The 17,823-nt window shown below is 38.8% G+C and overlaps 1 protein-coding gene across 1 annotated transcript in view; it reads left to right on the top strand.

Moving 5' to 3' along the window:
• Window positions 1-17,823, top strand: part of ddb1 (damage-specific DNA binding protein 1) — a 44,259-nt gene that overhangs the window by 12,047 nt on the left and 14,389 nt on the right. The window contains exons 7-17 of the mRNA XM_020608833.1: window positions 979-1,137; window positions 2,773-2,856; window positions 3,394-3,510; window positions 5,839-5,941; window positions 6,650-6,725; window positions 6,808-6,916; window positions 9,671-9,849; window positions 12,374-12,534; window positions 13,924-14,031; window positions 16,269-16,476; window positions 17,549-17,644. Coding sequence (XP_020464489.1) covers window positions 979-1,137; window positions 2,773-2,856; window positions 3,394-3,510; window positions 5,839-5,941; window positions 6,650-6,725; window positions 6,808-6,916; window positions 9,671-9,849; window positions 12,374-12,534; window positions 13,924-14,031; window positions 16,269-16,476; window positions 17,549-17,644 — 1,400 coding nt within the window. The remainder of the gene's footprint in view (window positions 1-978; window positions 1,138-2,772; window positions 2,857-3,393; window positions 3,511-5,838; window positions 5,942-6,649; window positions 6,726-6,807; window positions 6,917-9,670; window positions 9,850-12,373; window positions 12,535-13,923; window positions 14,032-16,268; window positions 16,477-17,548; window positions 17,645-17,823) is intronic.

Genomic DNA, 17,823 nt, shown 5'->3' with positions numbered 1-17,823 from the left:
GTTGAAAACTGGGGAAATACATACAAAAGCTCACTTCAACCATTGTATATATTACAAAAAAGAGCGATAAGAATTGTGCATAAGATGGGGTATAGGGATCACACCAATGTAGCTTTCATACAGTCTAAATTGTTAAAATTTTTCGATTTAGTGGGATATAAGACTGCTGTGTTTATGTATAAAGCCAGGAACAATTTATTACCTGGTATTTAATGAAAGGGAAGGGGGATACAATTTAAGGGGTCAGTTAAATTTAAAAATTCATGCTACACGTACAACCAAAAAAAGATTTTGTGTTTCCATAAGTGGGGTAAAACTATGGAATAATTTAAGTGCGGACATAAAAATAGAATTGACGAGTTTAAACATAAACATAAAGGTATGTGTCAATCAAGTTATATGCAAGAACAGGCTTAATGATTAATTAGATGGAACATTGTGGGTGTGGTGTATGAATGTAACACTTTGTAATAATTCTTTAATATATTACTTGTGTGATACGCTGGATGCCCTTCCTGATGCACCCCTGATTCGAACCCAGGCCGCAGCGGCGAGAGCGCTGCGCCTTAACCGCTAGCCTACCAGGGACGGCCAGGCACTAGCTATATGTATTGTACAAAAGTACTAAATAATAGCAAGCCTGTGTACCACAATTGTATTTCGAATCAACTTTTAAACTGTAGTTTCTCAAACATGTAGAAAGAAAATGTTTGTACAGTGTGGAATCTTTATTTCACTTTGTAAAGCTTTGTGTTTATACTTTTGTAGTCTAGACAGGTTCCTGACTTGTAAGTTGTACTCAGAGTATGTCATAGATAATGAATCCAGACCTATTTGGCTATACTTTAACATTTTCTTATAATAGTTTGATAATGCATGAGTTGAGGATGAAGACTTTTTCGGTACTTAATTCAAAGAGCTTTTGCAGGCTTTATCTCTTACTCAGAAGATTGGTATGTGTTCAACTCTTAATTGCAGCAAAGTACCATTGTCTGTCACAACCGCGTGGACCCCAATGGCTCGCGCTACCTGCTGGGGGACATGGAGGGACGTCTGTTCATGCTGCTGTTGGAGAAGGAGGAGCTCATGGACGGCACAGTGGTGCTCAAAGACCTGCATGTGGAGCTGCTTGGAGAGGTCCTCTATTTATCTTATTTTCTATATTGCTTTATGTCTGTCTGTCTTCACTCTGGTTATCCACCTGTCTGTCTGATGGCATTCTCCCATCCGGCTAGACCGCACTTTCTGTTGCTTGTAGATTTTCCTCTTGATACCTTTTCCTCTCAGTACCCACTTTGTTACGATTGACTTGATGGTATATGGCCCTGACAAAAGCTAATGGATCAGGCTACACTTGTACAGAAGATGAAGAAAAAATGATCCCACCTCTTTGTTGCTTGCCTGCCAAGATGTCACTTATCCCCTTAAAATTGATTTCGACAGTGACTGTGTATCAATATTGTGCTCAAAGTGAAATCTCATGTTAACTGCAGACAGCTTTTGGCTTACGGCCCTTTGTCTAATGACTTGCCAAGGCAAAATGCTTACTTGATAGTCTGCTGAGTGATGCTGGAGCTTGAAACAATCAAGGCGAGTAGGACTGCAGAGTTAGACAGATTGCTTTTCAAATCACTCTAAACTTCATTGTTAAGACCAGTCTACTCAAAAGGCTGCAGGAGCTCTACATTAAAATGTCAGCCAGAAAAACCTGAGTGTTAGACCATGTTTACACTGATGAGGGTAAATGCAAAAAGGTTATTTGTGTGTCAAACATTTCTGATTTTTTTTTTTAAGTTAACTGTCCCAAAGTGGAATTTCAAATCTGTTTTATTGTCATTCTCTTCCATTTGGAAAACAACATAACTGTGCATCAGTACAATCATAATCTGCCATCGTTTGTTGTTTGTAATCTGTTGTTGCTCTCAGACGATTGCACAAGTTGGACTCAAATAATGACATTCATTATCAAATAATCTAATTAGTTTTGATTGATGGTTTAATGTGTATAATGACAAAAATATTAATGATTTTCTATCTGAAATTACCTGAGCCTGATTTGTCACTTGGACAATTAATTTGTTATTAAAATGGATTATTATTGATATTAATTTGTGCTAATTGTTCTGTGGCTTGGTTCTGTATAGTATACTTGGCATTTATTGAGTTGGGCCAAACACCCAGTTTGATCCAGAAATGCTGAAGTAATAAGGATTGAAAGTCAAAGCTGAGAGAGAAAGATTATTTCATGTGTGTCTGCATTAATGTGGATTAGAATGAAACTGTTATTAAACCAGTTATTCCTGAGTCCAACCATCCATTATCCTCCGCTTATCCTGGGTCAGGTTGTGGTGGTAGCAGGTTCAGTAAGGTAGTCCAGACATCTCTCTCCCCAGCGGCGTGTTCCAGCTCCTCTGTCAGTATTCCACGGTGTTCCCAGGCCAGATGAGATATTAATATTCCTGAGTTACTTTTCAAAAAGGAGTGTGGAGTATTTGCTGGTTCCAGCTTCTCCAGTGTGAGGAAATGTTCTTTTTTCTGTGTCTTTGTCTTGTAAAGTGAAAATCTTTTGGTTTTTGTTTATTGATGGTACAAAAAGAGCATTATTCTGGGCTTTAGAAAATTTTGGTGATATTTTTGACTTTTTTTTTTTTTTTTTTGCAAAATGATAAATCAAGAAAATAATTGGCACATTGATCAAAAGGAAATAACTAAGTTACGGCTCTATTATCAACATATCCTAAGAAATGTTTTTGTTTCCTTCTCCACTGACAGACATCTATTGCTGAGTGTTTGACCTACTTGGACAACGGTGTGGTCTTTGTGGGTTCCAGACTGGGTGACTCCCAGTTAGTAAAGGTAAGCAACAGTTTTACAACTATAGAATAAAGCTACAATATGTAACAAGACAGCACTAGCATGAAAGTCCAAATCAGTCCACTCTGCTCCGCCCAGCTACGATCTGCTATCCTCCACCACACTCTGCCCAGCTCTTCACATTTGTCATTAGGAAAACACAAGAAATAAGAATGCAACAAAACCTAGTGACCAAGCAGAAATAATTGAAAATCTCTGGTTGCTTAATGAGGTCATCCCTCTCAAAACCATCTGGGTCACACAAGGCTTCGACAGCACCTCTTTACATTAAGACAAGTTTTGGAGCAGATTTCTACAACAAAAATATTTGGAAAAAAGTTGCATACTGTATCTTTCACTAAAGAATCTAAAAAAAATTAAGACTTTTTAAATTTGTGATTTGATAGCCTTCACTTTTACTATTTGTAAACTTAAAGAGACATCTTTACAAAATGACAAATGATGCACTCCTGTTCACCATGTACTGTCACCCTTGTCACCCTTGTCACTGATTTGTAAAGAGAGTTTGTTTCTCTGTAGCTCAACGTGGACAGCAATGACCAGGGCTCGTATGTGGCAGTGATGGAGACATTTACCAATCTGGGGCCCATTGTGGACATGTGTGTGGTAGACCTGGAGAGGCAAGGCCAGGGCCAGGTAAAAACCAAAATCTGGATCGTTAATTTCTGTGAAGTGTGACAATTTTTGCTACAAGCAGAACAGGAAAGACACACGACATACACATCACAGTTGCATACTGAAAGCAAATCATTCAGCTAGAAGAAGAGTTTTGAGCGTTCACCTGAGGATTTAGACATGACATGGTGATTACTGAAAACCCTCTTAACAGTCACCGGATACACATTAAGCTTATGGCGAGTCTCCATCTCCGTTTTCCTGTTTATCATCCTCTTAGTCACAGGCTCCAGGGAGTTTGAGCTCACACTACCAGGGCATCCGGCTTCTTAAGTCGTGTTAACGGTGTTTTTGTCAGCAGAATTAAGCATGCAACAATCTACAGCACAAACCTGCCACTGGCCAGAATAACAGTACAATGTACTCAGGAGGTTATTGCTGACATCAAATATACACAGATTTTCCTGTGCGGTATGTGTGTTGTCTAATCTTGTTGTTTTTTTGTTTGTTTGTTCATAACCTTGTATTCCAGTTGCGGCTAGGATTTAGCTGGACTAAAATTACACACAATGTTAAAATGCATCTGTGGTACACAAGATAAATTGGGTTTCTTGTTTCATTGCAAAAAGACAAATTGCTGTGTATGTCTTCGCATCTACTAATAATATTTATACCTATTAAAATTGACAGTAAAGACCTTGACTTGGTAGTTACCTGTCTGCATGCATAACACATCCTCACAGTCCATCAACTTTAGTACTTCAGTTTGGTTACCTTCATCAGCTGTCAAACCATTTGTATTCAAAATATGTTTTGATGTAATTTATATTGCATGTTAAACAGGACCAAGACACATTTTTTCCCAATAATAAGGAAGTGATTTCCCTCTTTTTGCCTCTAATATAAAAGTATGAGTTCTTTTTAAGTTAATTGCCATCAGCTGCAAATTGAATCTGCCTGCTTTTGGCATGTTCATTGACATATGACTGTGGAAATATCATAGTTTGACAAAAAAAATGGATTTGATTTGTCCTCCTTGGTATTGAACCACTGATTCGGAGGAAGATGAAACAGTGAAGGAAATAGAGACCCGGTACAGAAGGTTTTGTTGGCAGGGTTTGACACCAGGCTTGGAGGGAACTTGACATGGTTCCAAATGCAGCTGTCCACTAGTGTGCTGAGCCACTCTCTGGGCACAGACCAGCACAAAATTAGTCACTGGCTTTATTCAGCCACACACTCCTGCTCATTTCAGTCTTTTGAGGCCCAGAACTAAAGCCAGTCACAATAATTTTAATTTGCCATTTGTTGCAGATCTACAGAAGATTTGGAACAGGCTGCAGGGCAGTGTAGAACCTCATATGACAGCAAAGTGGACAGTCAGAGCAGGAAAATGATTGCATTCACAGATATGCAAACCATACTGGGATTTACGACTGATAAAACATAGAGTAATAACAAATACATGAACATAATATGTTATGTGTAGATTACCAGGATTAAGTTGGTCCTGTGTGAGTGTGAGGAGGCATCTGATAACATGATGGGGGGGAGTTGGGAAGCTGCCACATTTGCAGTGGTTGTTTCCATTACGATGGGTGTAATATGGTAGGAGCTGAGATTATTATGAACACTGGTATTAATCCTATTTGTATAGCATGACTGGATAAATAAATAGCATTCTGCTGCTCTCTATTCTGACTGCATAGATGCCAGAATCATTTACCTTCAGGGTATTGGATCTTAACACTGTTGTCATGTTTATACTGGGAATCACAAATGGTACAGTATGAAACTGTTATTATTACTGCAATGGTACTGATTAGTGATAACGCTTCTATCATAGCTTGTTTTTGGATGACATCAGTAACTACTTAAACTTGGCGTGAGCATTGATTCCCAGTACTTCTGTCTATGAGGTCTGCTACTGTTATAACATATTAATATTGCCCGGAACCAAGATGTGATATAATTTTGTGCCGTCTTTTTTTTTTCTGACCTCTGGCCACACAGTCAGCAGAGTAGTTCACCATTTATGATAACCAAATTGATAACTAAGATCCAGGAGCATGAAGGTGTTGCTACAGCATTTAGTTAGATAGTCTAAACCACTTATTTTGGAAGTAAAACAGAGTGAGCATCTGACTGCTCATGTTTTTTTGCCCCCATTGGCCTTTATACTATGTACAATACAGTGCAGTGAACAGTGTTTGAATGATTGGTGAAAGACCCAGGTTTTATAAAACTGGAGCTCCTTTCAGCAAAGGAAATCAACTACATAACAACCCTTTAACAAAAGAGAATCACACTCCTGTCTCAGTTTCTCTCTTTTTCTTTTGGTGCTTTCAGCTGGTGACATGTTCAGGTGCGTTCAAAGAGGGCTCTCTTCGAATCATCCGCAATGGCATTGGGATTCATGAACATGCCAGCATTGACCTGCCAGGAATCAAAGGTTTGTGTCTTATGTATGTGTGTGTCTCTTCCACCACCTCCCTCTCAAGACTCGAGTCTCTCTGAATGTTAATCCTCCACTGACTTGACATCAGAGCCATTTCAGCATTGCCTGGCCAAGATGCCACCTGTTGCTTGTCTAAACTCACCGTGTTAGCGTGAGCTGGCTCAGATGGCCGTAGGGCTTGGCTTGGTGCATTCCAAAAGAACAGCGACATTGCCAAGCTTGGGTTTGGAAGTATTTGTTTTCAGTTAGTAAACAGTGAGCACTGCAGAGTACAGTAGCAAACTGTCAAACTGATGAATTCCAAGTTTTAGCAACTTTTATAATCCCAGAAAATTGGGTTTCTCTCCCTAGACTGTTCTCTGATGCTTAAATGAGACCTACAAGCTAGTTAAGATCTGCTTGCGCTTGTTAAGACTTCAACTGTTATTGACCACATCTTCCCTAAATGTCTCAGCTGCTGCCTCCTGCCCCTGGCCTCTGGATGAGAGGCAGTTATTCACTTAGCCAATCAATGGCGCTTTCAGAGGGATCTGCAACTAGTACATCTTCCAACATGTCAACATTTGACAGATGGAGTAGTTTAAGATCGACTTGGACACTGGCTAGATATCGTATTCCTTTTACCCTGCAGAATGATACAGAAAGTAACTTTTCTTTCTGCACTTCTTTAACCCATACTTTTTTTCCCCAATTCCCTTTAAGGTTTGTGGCCACTGCGCTCTGAGGCAGGCAGAGAGACCGATGACATGCTCGTGCTGTCTTTTGTGGGTCAAACACGGTGAGTGATTGCCATGCAGCATGACAGATAAGTGTAGAGTCAATTCTGAATGCTGTTATCTTAAGAGAGTGTTTTCCCTTAGAGTGTTGATGCTGAGTGGCGAGGAAGTCGAGGAGACAGAACTTCCAGGCTTTGTGGACAATCAGCAGACATTTTATTGTGGGAACGTGGCGCACCAGCAGCTCATTCAAGTTCGTATACGCGTCCATTTACACTTCTGTTATTTGTATAAAGTACATGTGCTGTAACTGTGCTTCACCAGAACATGCTTTGCTTAGTTTAACGCTGACACTCATTTGATGTCTGAGTCTTCTAACCTGGACTTGGCAGTATTTTTACATCCCAGTTCAAAGCAGGAATATCATTTAATTTTGCTAATTCAAAATAGAAATTAATTATTTAGCGGTGGCTTTTCTAAATTTAATGAGATATATGCTGGATCTGAATCTTGCATTTTTTGCAGCTGTCAATATGAAGAAAGCAAGGACTTTGTATTTTATACTTGGTTGAGATGAATATTGCACTTGATTTTAAATTCAGGTTTGAGGATGAAACTGCTGTGAGTTTGCATGCTGTTAGACCCTCAGCCATAATCATTAGGTGATTATGAAAGCATTGCTTGTGTTTTCAGGCTGCATGATTGTACAAAATCTCTTGCCTCTCAGAGTTTGTATATTTATAAGATACGTTTTTACATTTTTTTTTATTATTTAACTGGTGTTGTGTGACTCTGCTTTCTGACTTAAAACTAAGTCACTTCAATTATTAAAGAAGTAGATAGTAGTTGTACTTCCATTTGCACTGAAGCTACTTTGGTCAGTTGCATCAAAAAGACAGTTTGAGGACACTAGATTTGATGACTGACACAATAGAGCTTCATGGGTATCTCCCTACAGTTATATTAATAATTTAAAACATTCTGAAGTCATTAAAAATTTTACACATTACCATATTTTCATACTATGATGAATCCAATGTAACATGAAAGTGTTGCTCATAGTGTTAATCCCGGCAGGAATGAATGCCTGACTGTGCAGCTCTTTGCAGCTTTTAGCCTTGTTGTAGCTAATTATTTTAGTCCTCTGTCCTGCACACAGACTGCGAGCTTGAGCTTCTCTGCTCTATTTGACTTCACAATAAACAACTGTAGGCAGCACTTTCTAGTATACAAGCACAGAAAAGCTGACTGTGTACTAATCTGAAGAACCACTTGGTAAACAATGTGGTAAATAATGCTTGGCATCTAGAAAAAGTATATGTTGTAGTGACTAAGCCAGAGCTAAACAGGGCATAAACAGTATTTGTTCTGCCTAGTGAGGCAATGTTGGTCGGCCGGTCAGTCAGTCAGTCATTGTCTTCAGAGGATAAATCCTACTGACTTGGGTGAAGCCCTGACTTTTCCTGTACCACATCTGTGAGGGTGATATTTTTGGCTGTTAGCGAAATTGCTCACTAACTATTGGATGAATTTGCCATGGAATCTGGTATCGATATTCACAAAAATCAAGAAAAAGGGTTTGCACACTGTATTGAGCTCCCTCTATACAACATCTTCATCAGTCATTGATAATGCCTGGTCTTGTATAGATCAAAATGTTTTTGCTACTATTAAAATAAATTATTGGGAGCTCAATTGTGAATTTTTTTTTTTTTTATTGCTTCTTGCCTTTAAGTTGTATAAGTTTTTTTTTCTAGATGTGCATGTCCTCTGTCTTTTGTTTGACAGATATTCACAGCCAACAAAGGATGAATTATAAGTACTAGCCTTTTTTAAGGCGGGATTATTGCGCACATTGTTTTCAGTGCCATTTGGTATAAAAGGTACCGAGCTAACATGGGGGTTAGTGTTGACCTTTCTTTTGTTTACACTGAAATGCACCCCTTTTTATTATCAAAGAACTTCTTTAAAACAAACTTAACAGAAACATTGCTGCTTGTGCACAAATCAGTGTGATAATATCTACCTAAAATGACAGAAGTCATCATTGGGAAAAATTTATAGTTTAGCTCAGGTCCCTTCACTAACATGGAGTTTATTACCTACATTGCAACCAGCCACCAAGGGGCGATCCAATTGTGGTGGCTCCACTTCTGGGAGCTGTCACATTGTCCATCTTTATATGCAGTCTGTGGTTTAAGTACAGCCTCATGGAACTGCTAGTGTGACTGTGGAGTCTTCTTTGACAAAATAACCCCCCAGTTGTGCAGAGATCAGCAGTTTTCCTACTGTGTATCTGATATAATACTTGCAAAGTAAAAATGCCCTCTTATATTCACAAGAGGACAAATGTAAATCTAAAACTGTAGCAACTGGACATTATTATGCTCATAACTGCTTTCAATGACTCTGTTAAGAAGAATATCCTGATTATATGGTGTAGTTTCACATTTCAATACTCCACTATATAATGGGTGCTTCCTGGCAGTAATACACTGCCATTTATAGTTTGTCTGTTTGTGCCTGCTGCAGTCTGTTAATGAGGCTTCTTAAGCTTTTTTTCTTTCGTGTTTTGCTTTTCAATGCTGTGTGGCGCTCCGCATTAAATTATTATTTTTGCATTTCTTCTTAGCCTCAGGGTCTTTAACCAGATTTTCACAAGTGTCTTCAGTACATGCAATGCAAATGCAATCAAATTAATCGTTATAACTATAGTGATGGGTCTTGAAAACCTAAACATCTTGTTTTGATGTTTCATAAAATGAATTTCTGGTATCAAATAAATGCCTGACATTGGTATGTGCTCCATTTGTTAAATAGAGTACATTACATGGAATATAATTTAGCTTTTGTCCACTGACAAAAAACATGGTCTCATTTCATCTAGTCAGTTTTTTTCTCTCTACAAAAATGCAAATCTTGTGTAAAAATGCTCTAATTCCTTTCTGTCACTTCCCAGAAATACTGTGCAGAATAAACTATAATGGAAAAACTGCTGTGCCTCCAGATCACATCAGGCTCTGTGCGCCTGGTGCTCCAGGACAGCAAGGCATTAGTAAGTGAATGGAAGGAGCCACAGGGCAGGAACATCAGCGTGGCTGCCTGCAACCACACTCAGGTGGTGCTTGCCGTGGGACGGGCCCTCTACTACCTGCAGATCCTGGCTGGAGAGCTCAAACAGATCAGGTAGGACATATACAAATACAGACTCTATCACACACACACACACACACACAAAGATAGTGTTTAGTTTATTGATATTTTCAGGCAGTTTTTGAATGACACTGATGAATTGGGGATTTATATAGTGATAACCATCTAATACAAGTGCCGCTGAGGTCATGTTATAAGTACATAGAAATATGTATCATACAGTTGCCCAGAGCTTCTGGTTTGTGATATCTACACTATACAAATCTATATTGCTGAATTTATGTCTTGATTTACAAAAAGAAGTGAATGTCAATGGAATGAGTTACCTGGGTGGCCCGCCCTAATAAAGTCGATGTGTGGGAAACCCTGGGCTGAAACAGTCAGAGAATGACGTTACAATCTGAAAAATTCAAATGCTTCAAATAGTCCAGTACATTTAGCAGCATTAGCTGTGCAGGCGACAGAGAGGAGGAGCAGATCAGCAGAGTCAGGACCACAGAGCCACATGAGTCCAGTAGAAACACCAGTCAAGTTTTATATCATTAGAGGTAGTCGGACAGAAGCCAATCTGAGTTTATGATCATTCACAATTTAAAAAAAGGGCCTCCACACTCTGAAAGAGGCCTCAACACTGATTTTCATTTGTTAATCTTGTCAAGAAACACAAATTCTCAGTCCAAGATTCTGTACTCCAACTAAACAAATTAATCTAACTAATAGGGTTGCAGGTTCATTGAAAAGTTAATATGGCAGCAGGGAGGAGTCTTATGTGACTGCTCACACAGTCCCCAACAGAACTGCTATATGAAAGTTTAATTAATCACACATTCACTTACTATATTCCCAAATTCCCAGTGCTTAAACATCTTGGTCTCTCTGTGTTATCATTATCTTGTTGTTGTTATCCTGTACCTTAATGTCATTTTAAATGATTTTTTCCTGTTCTGTGCTAAAGTTTGCGAAGAGGATGCTGTAGAACTTCAGAGTTTAACGCTTTATTAAACTTCTGCCATGTTAGTGGTATGGTTTACCCTGGTGTCTGTCTTTGTGCCACTATTGCAATAAAACTGCAGAACCATTTTTACAGTGGTTTAAAAACAAGTGTAAAGTGTGTTTTGGCTGCCTTGAGTGTGTTCATAAAGATGAACCAGTGAAAGAGACAGCGTGAAGTGTCCCACCAGAGCTGTGAAGTAATGTTTTGTATACATCATTAAGCGTCTTGTTTGCTGCGCGTGTCATATTCTGTGAATACTGTAGTAGTTTAATTAAAGGTGTTGGCGTGGCTGCAATGCTGTTGTGTATGTACTCGGCACACTCGCCAATGATTATCCTTTTGTATTTTTATGATTTATAGTTTTATGTATTTCTTTTATTTTGTATTTTTGAGTAGCCTTGTTTTTTATAACACAGGAGTTCATATTGTCATGGTCTGCTCGTTAAGTGTGACATAACATTCCATTTCTGGGCCCAAACTTCCCTAGATCCAAATGGTGGAGCCTGTCACCCTCTACACAGTAACATCTTTATTTTTTGTATTTGTTTATTTTTTTAGTGAGGCATCAGTTTAAAAAAAAAAATCAGCTCAAATACAGTAGTCATTGTAGCTGTTAATATAATAATAGCCAAATAATCGAACTGTCATAGTAAATGTAATAAATATATCTGTCCTGTTATATGCCTAACTTGTTTTTAGTAGTCCCCAGCTTTTACCATTACTTTCATCAGCATAAAATGTGTACAGTATGTGTAGTGTTTATGTTAACTTCATGCTAACTAGCTAGGTACATTGCGAGGCAGCAAAACAGCACACCTTCAGAAGTTTTATTCTTATTAAATTAAGTATTGTGACTTGCTTAATCAATTGTAGCCATTTCTTTTCTCCTCATTGTAAGGAAAGAGGTAAAGTGACAGCTGACCCATGATTTTTGATTGAGATCTACTGAAACAATGAGGAACACAACACTGTGGCATATTGAACTGAGGAGAATGGACCAGATTTTGAACCTGGAAGTGGAATGTTACATCACCACTTAACAAACGGATAGTTCATACTCATTTCTAAGAATAAGTAGGTAGAACAGATAAAAGAATGAATATTTCTGCAATGCTTGTCAAGAACAAGCACTGCAGAAATGACTGCTCAACAGCTAATCATTTTAGCATTTGTCAAATTGAACTGTTAAGGAAATAAAATCATAGCAAAGCTCAAAGAAGCACCAGTTTAATGGGTAATGACTGAAAAGTCAAGCTGTGGCCAACTGATCTTTGAGACAAAAGTCTTACCTGGTCCGATGCCTTTTTGACATTTTAAAGGAAATGAGTGGTTGTTTGGCAGAAAAGTGTGAATCCACAGCTCAGCTTGTGTAACATTTCTCAGCATCTCACACAAACACATTTACAACTTATGTTTTGTGCTACTAACATGTTGAGTAGCCTTGTTTTTTATAACACAGGAGTTCATGTTTTAGTTAGTTTTTTGTTATTTGGCATACATTGTTCACATTCACATAATAAATAGGGCAGCTCATTTTTCTCATGTCCTCTGCACCTTCCTCAGTACCACGGAGATGGAGCACGAGGTAGCCTGTCTGGACATCACACCTCTGGGGGAGGGTGGCGAGTCACCACTCTGCGCTGTAGGACTCTGGACTGACATCTCGGCCCGTGTGCTCAAACTGCCCTGTTTCACAGCCCTGCACAAGGAAATGCTGGGTGGAGGTGAGAGAAGCGACACACAAAGAAAGAAAAGAAAAGCTGTTAATGGCATATGGGGAGAGTTCAGCTGTGTTCCGTTCAGGCTGAGTTTCAAAGATATGAAAGAACACAGTCCTCCCCATTCATTTCCATGGGCTAGCCTTTCACCACAGCCAATACCAGCACCATGCAGTGAAAAAGTTGGATCTGGTTCAGCTTTTTGTGGAACATACTGTGACACCGTCTGTCAAAACGCTGTGTTGACCACCCACATAATGGGGGATGGTCAGAACATCAGAACATGGATGCCCATGGAAAGAAGGCTTATTTGCAGTGTTACCATAAGCATGTGTGAATTTGGAAAGAACAGATTGTGGGATTATTCCTTTAAGAAGCTCAAGAAACAGGGCTATGATGGTAAAATTGCAACTAAAGTGGATTGAAGCACGAGTTTCATATAGCCAACTTCAGTTAATAGATGAAAATGGCTTCTCTCATTAAGTACCTCGGTTTTTAGTGCACACTTGATGAGCACTTGAGCATTAACTATGCTCCCAATCCAAATGCATTTAGTGCAACATTTAGACACTTGAAGAGTATTTAAACATTAAAATATGCAAGAGAGAAGTACTTTTTTGGTTAAACTTATGAAAAAGTCAGCAGTCACTGGAGACAAAGTTTTATAACACGGTGAACTGGCACAGACGGGACTTTAACTTTCCTATTAAAATGCTTCACCCATGAAGAATATCTCCACATTTTCTCACAGTGTCACACTTTATTTTCCTAGTGTGTTTGATTGACAGTTGCTCCATGTTCAAACTCTGCCAACTATACTCTCTTGTTAACTCCCCTAAAAATGACAGTCTAACTGCAGACTTGAGTTTTTATAAGTCACATACAGAAAACCTGCAAATAAAAAGCTGATGTGCGATTCTAATGGGTGATTTTAACCTTGCAACATTGAGCAGGTGCACTTTAGCTGTTATTTTTTATTTACATTAAGTATTTTTTTTATCCTTCTCTCTGTGTTTTTAAATAAAACACACCACTATGTAGGTGTTTTAACACTTCGGCTCAAATACGTGAAAATATTGTTGTATATTTCATGGAAACATATGCAACGTTTCAAACAGTCGGTCTTTGTTTTTATGTTGCTGGTTTTTGGACAGTCAGCCAACAAGAACTTAACTGGCCTGCAGACAGAGAAAGTGGTGTTTGTGAAATGGAAAAGACACGTCTTATTAAATCTACCTGCAGCATATATATGTTGTATTTTTCAAGAAGTTACCACCCAGTCTGGCCAATAACACTTATTCATTTTTGTAGACATTTGTCACTTTGGCGTTCATCCATAAACTTGGCACTCCAGACTACAGGAAAAATAAATCATGTTCCTGTGTGTGTCCTCAGAGATCATTCCTCGCTCAATTCTAATGACCACCTTTGAAGGCAGCTACTACCTGCTGTGCGCCCTGGGAGATGGAGCGCTCTTCTACTTTGGTCTGGACCTGCAAACTGGTAGGTCCTTTGCACCATCATCACTATTACTGGTTAGATGAGCTTCTCAAACCTCCTAGACTGATAAGGGCTTCCAGGCAGGGCCACATGCAGCAATCTCAGAACATTTTCATTTTTAAAATATTATTTCATGGAGAATTGCGTAACTGCCGGCACTATATTTGGGTGCAGTGGTGGAGAACCTTTGCAGCCTGAAGAAACTAATGTTCAAAGTTTGATTGAGCGCTTGTTGTTTGACTACACAAGCAACTGAATGATGTAATGAAATGCTGCGATTTCATGTTGAATGTACCTGGGTTCATGAAGGGAACCTGCCAAAGGAGGTCAAAACTGTCAGGAGTATTTTACAATAATAGATCGTTTTGATTTAAATGCCTTGTCCTGCCTGTTTTTGTTACCATTTCATGTATGGAATTAAATTGTCTTATTTTAAAGATTGCCAGTTATTTAAAAAGTGGTGAGCAGTGGTCTATTATTTATTTATTTATTTTATGGTTAATTAGTTTATTGAATGGTTTGAAGCATGCTGTCTGCCGCCACATGAGGTTGGTGGAAATTTCAGCTATCAGAAGAATTCTTGATCAGAGAAACAGGATTTTAGTAGATACCACTAAATTCAGAGAGTTAACCAAGCGTCGGTGAATAATGAATTTGTTTACATTTGCAGGGCTTGTAATCAGTGGGTTTTGGATGCAGTCAGTTAATGTGTTGTAATTGGAAGCACCGTATGTAGCACTTTAGTTACTCTTGTCTCCTAATTGACTTGCGTATCTTAATGACAGAGGCCTGCTCATCTCCTCCCCCTGCTCCACAGTGCGGCCTCTAGAACTATGACCAGATGAAATAAACTTGACCATGTTACATAGAGTGATTACTTTGATAAATGTTGTATGCCTGTACAGTTTGCTCACCAAACTGTGGTATTATTCTCTTTGGTAGGTCAGAGTGGATTGGAAGCAGCAGAGTCTGAAATATCCTGTTTCAAAAGCACTTCCACCTACACATCCTGTAATATAAGTCGGTAGTAACTTGTTAGACACTCCCTACCTGCTAAATGCACAAGTCTGTGTGAATGTGATAAAATCTTTCTGAAACATTATCATCTATTCAAGCTACCCAGATGGTGTCATTTCAGTAATAAAAAATGTTTACTCAAAGTAAAGCAGGAGCTACAGAGGACCTTGTCACGGGTTATTTTGCAAATTTAGTTTGATGTGTGATATCAATGGAATGCTCCTGTAAGGCAGCCTGTTCTAAATAAAGCTGACCTTAAGGTCTCTTTTTGACTTTTAACGCTAAATTAGTAGAATAAACTGGACATTAGTCACAGCGTATTGACACATCTTGACATTTAAATCAGTAACCTTTTTAAATCAAGACCTAAGATGTCCCTGTTCTTCCTGTACTATGATAGATTCACCTTGTATATCAAGAAATGGCAGCCAAGTCCAGCAGTGATTATTTTCAGCACTGATTAATCTGTTGATTATTTCCTTGATTCATCATTTGCTCTAAATAAATGTCTTTGAAAATGGTGAAAAATTATCATCATAACTTCCTCTGAGGTTTTGTGAAGCTTGTTTTGTCTGAACAGTCCAAAGAATCGTCTTACTATTACATAACACATAGTAAAGAAAAGCAGCAAAATATCATATTTGAAAAGCTGAAATTTGAGAATGTTTGTTTCTGTTTAAAAAAAGTCTTAAATCGGTTTGTCATAATAATTGGGGATCAGTTTACGTTTCCTCCACTGATCAGCTAATGAACTAATTTTGTCAGCTCTAGTGTGCAGGCAGTAAAAGAAACTGCTCCTCAGACTACAGTGAGTTATTAGAAACTTGGGTAATAATGGAACCATGTTCATGGGGATATGTATGATTAGGTTACTCTGTGTTTCTTGCAAACATCTTGTGAATTTAATCAAAACCAAAAAGGACTCACAACCAAGATATTAGTGTGCATATAAATTAACTCATTAATTTTGCTTTGACTTGATCAGCTCATATTCATATAGTGTGTACAGTGGTCAAAAGGGACAAAATAGAAGGAGTTGCAGCGTACACATAATGTTATTTAGACGATTAGCCGTATGCAAATTAAAGGAAGGCCCTGGATAAATGAGCAGGGAAACATAACAGAAGCAGAAATATTCATGCTCAAGGTCTCGCTGGATGGTTTGAGCATTTAAAAGAAGATCTGGAACTAAATTGGTTTTTCTGTATTATTTCCCTCCTAAGGGGTCCTGAGCGAACGTAAGAAGGTCACCCTCGGGACCCAGCCCACTGTGCTGAGGACCTTCAGATCCCTGTCCACTTCCAATGTCTTTGCCTGCTCTGACCGACCCACTGTCATCTATTCCTCCAACCACAAACTGGTGTTCTCCAACGTCAACCTCAAGGAGGTCAATTATATGTGCCCACTCAACTCTGAGGGCTATCCTGACAGGTCAGCACAGAACTTTTCTTACTCATGCATATCATCAGTCCACAGATTCATAAGGAACTGTTGTTCAATAAATGAAATACATGGGCAGAATTACTATATTTTTATAATTATTTAATTTGGAAGCAAGTTATCTGAAAACATATGGTACATTGTTAGATGTGTTATATTTTTTCACTCCTACATTTTTGTTCACAATCCATCTTTTGTGCTTCTGGTTCTTCTGAAGCGATCGTGTTAGAAGTTTGATTAGGCTTGGTAGACCCATACTTCAGCAGCACTGACATAACGGCAGCCAGTTGGCAATAACTGTTCGCTGGTTTGTTCAATGTTGAACTAAAGGTGAGAGTGAATTGGGATGTGTGTGGAAAGTTAATGTTGCGTTGGCAAAGTGCTGGGGTATTATTATTTTTTATTTAACCAGTCAGTCTCAGACACGGGGTCTCATTCTCATTAGAGACCTGATATCAAGCTTGATGGCCACAGCTTGCCACTTACTGGTGATACATGGGGGCCACACAGTAACATTTTGTGGCCACGGTCCATAGGGCCATGCACTGTATTTTTCCATGTCGGTCTCTTGTTTAGAGGATAGAGGGGCTGCACTCCTCTCTCACATAAACACACACACGTGGAGAGCAGAGGAGGATCACTCCATAATATATCAATCAGCCAGTAACAGAACCAGCAAGTGAGGTCTGTCATGTCCATTGTTTTTCTTGAATAACTTCCACACTAATAATGATATCGGCATCATTCCAAATGCCAACAGTAGGTTTTCATGGTCAAGCAATCATATATGAGGGTCAAACTATCATGGGAATATTGCTTTTATGGCATTATGGGGAAACGGAGTTGCCCCTTGGTGTAGTTGTTGTAGTTGTTTTGTTTTATTCCTCTTTGCTTTGAAGAGTTCACAACCATGCAAACGGAGCTTTTTCTTTATGCTAGACCATACGTGTTCTTTGTTGATTACAGAAATGCATATCATCATATTTTGTCTTGATTTGTAGGCAGTTGTTGTTTTCCTTCTTTTTCGCCTTATTAATCCTGCACCTTGTTTGTTTTTTAACAGTCTGGCTCTGGCCAACAACAGCACTCTGACCATTGGCACCATAGATGAGATTCAGAAACTCCACATTCGCACTGTTCCCCTCTATGAGTCACCAAGGTCAGTACCCTTGCCAAATATTGCACTAGAATTGAACTTTAAATTAACATTTCGCACCTGTCATCTGTACAAATATGCTGTTTGTTCTTCATGTTTGCAGTGACTTTTCTCACATTGGTTTACATTTACGTCTGATGAATAACTATTTGTGTCCCTCTTTTTGTGCTAAAACATTTGAC

Source organism: Monopterus albus, unplaced genomic scaffold (assembly GCF_001952655.1).
Source record: "Monopterus albus unplaced genomic scaffold, M_albus_1.0 scaffold95.1, whole genome shotgun sequence".
In the NCBI taxonomy this organism is placed as follows: domain Eukaryota; kingdom Metazoa; phylum Chordata; class Actinopteri; order Synbranchiformes; family Synbranchidae; genus Monopterus; species Monopterus albus.
This window is presented reverse-complemented; position numbering and strand designations above follow the sequence as displayed.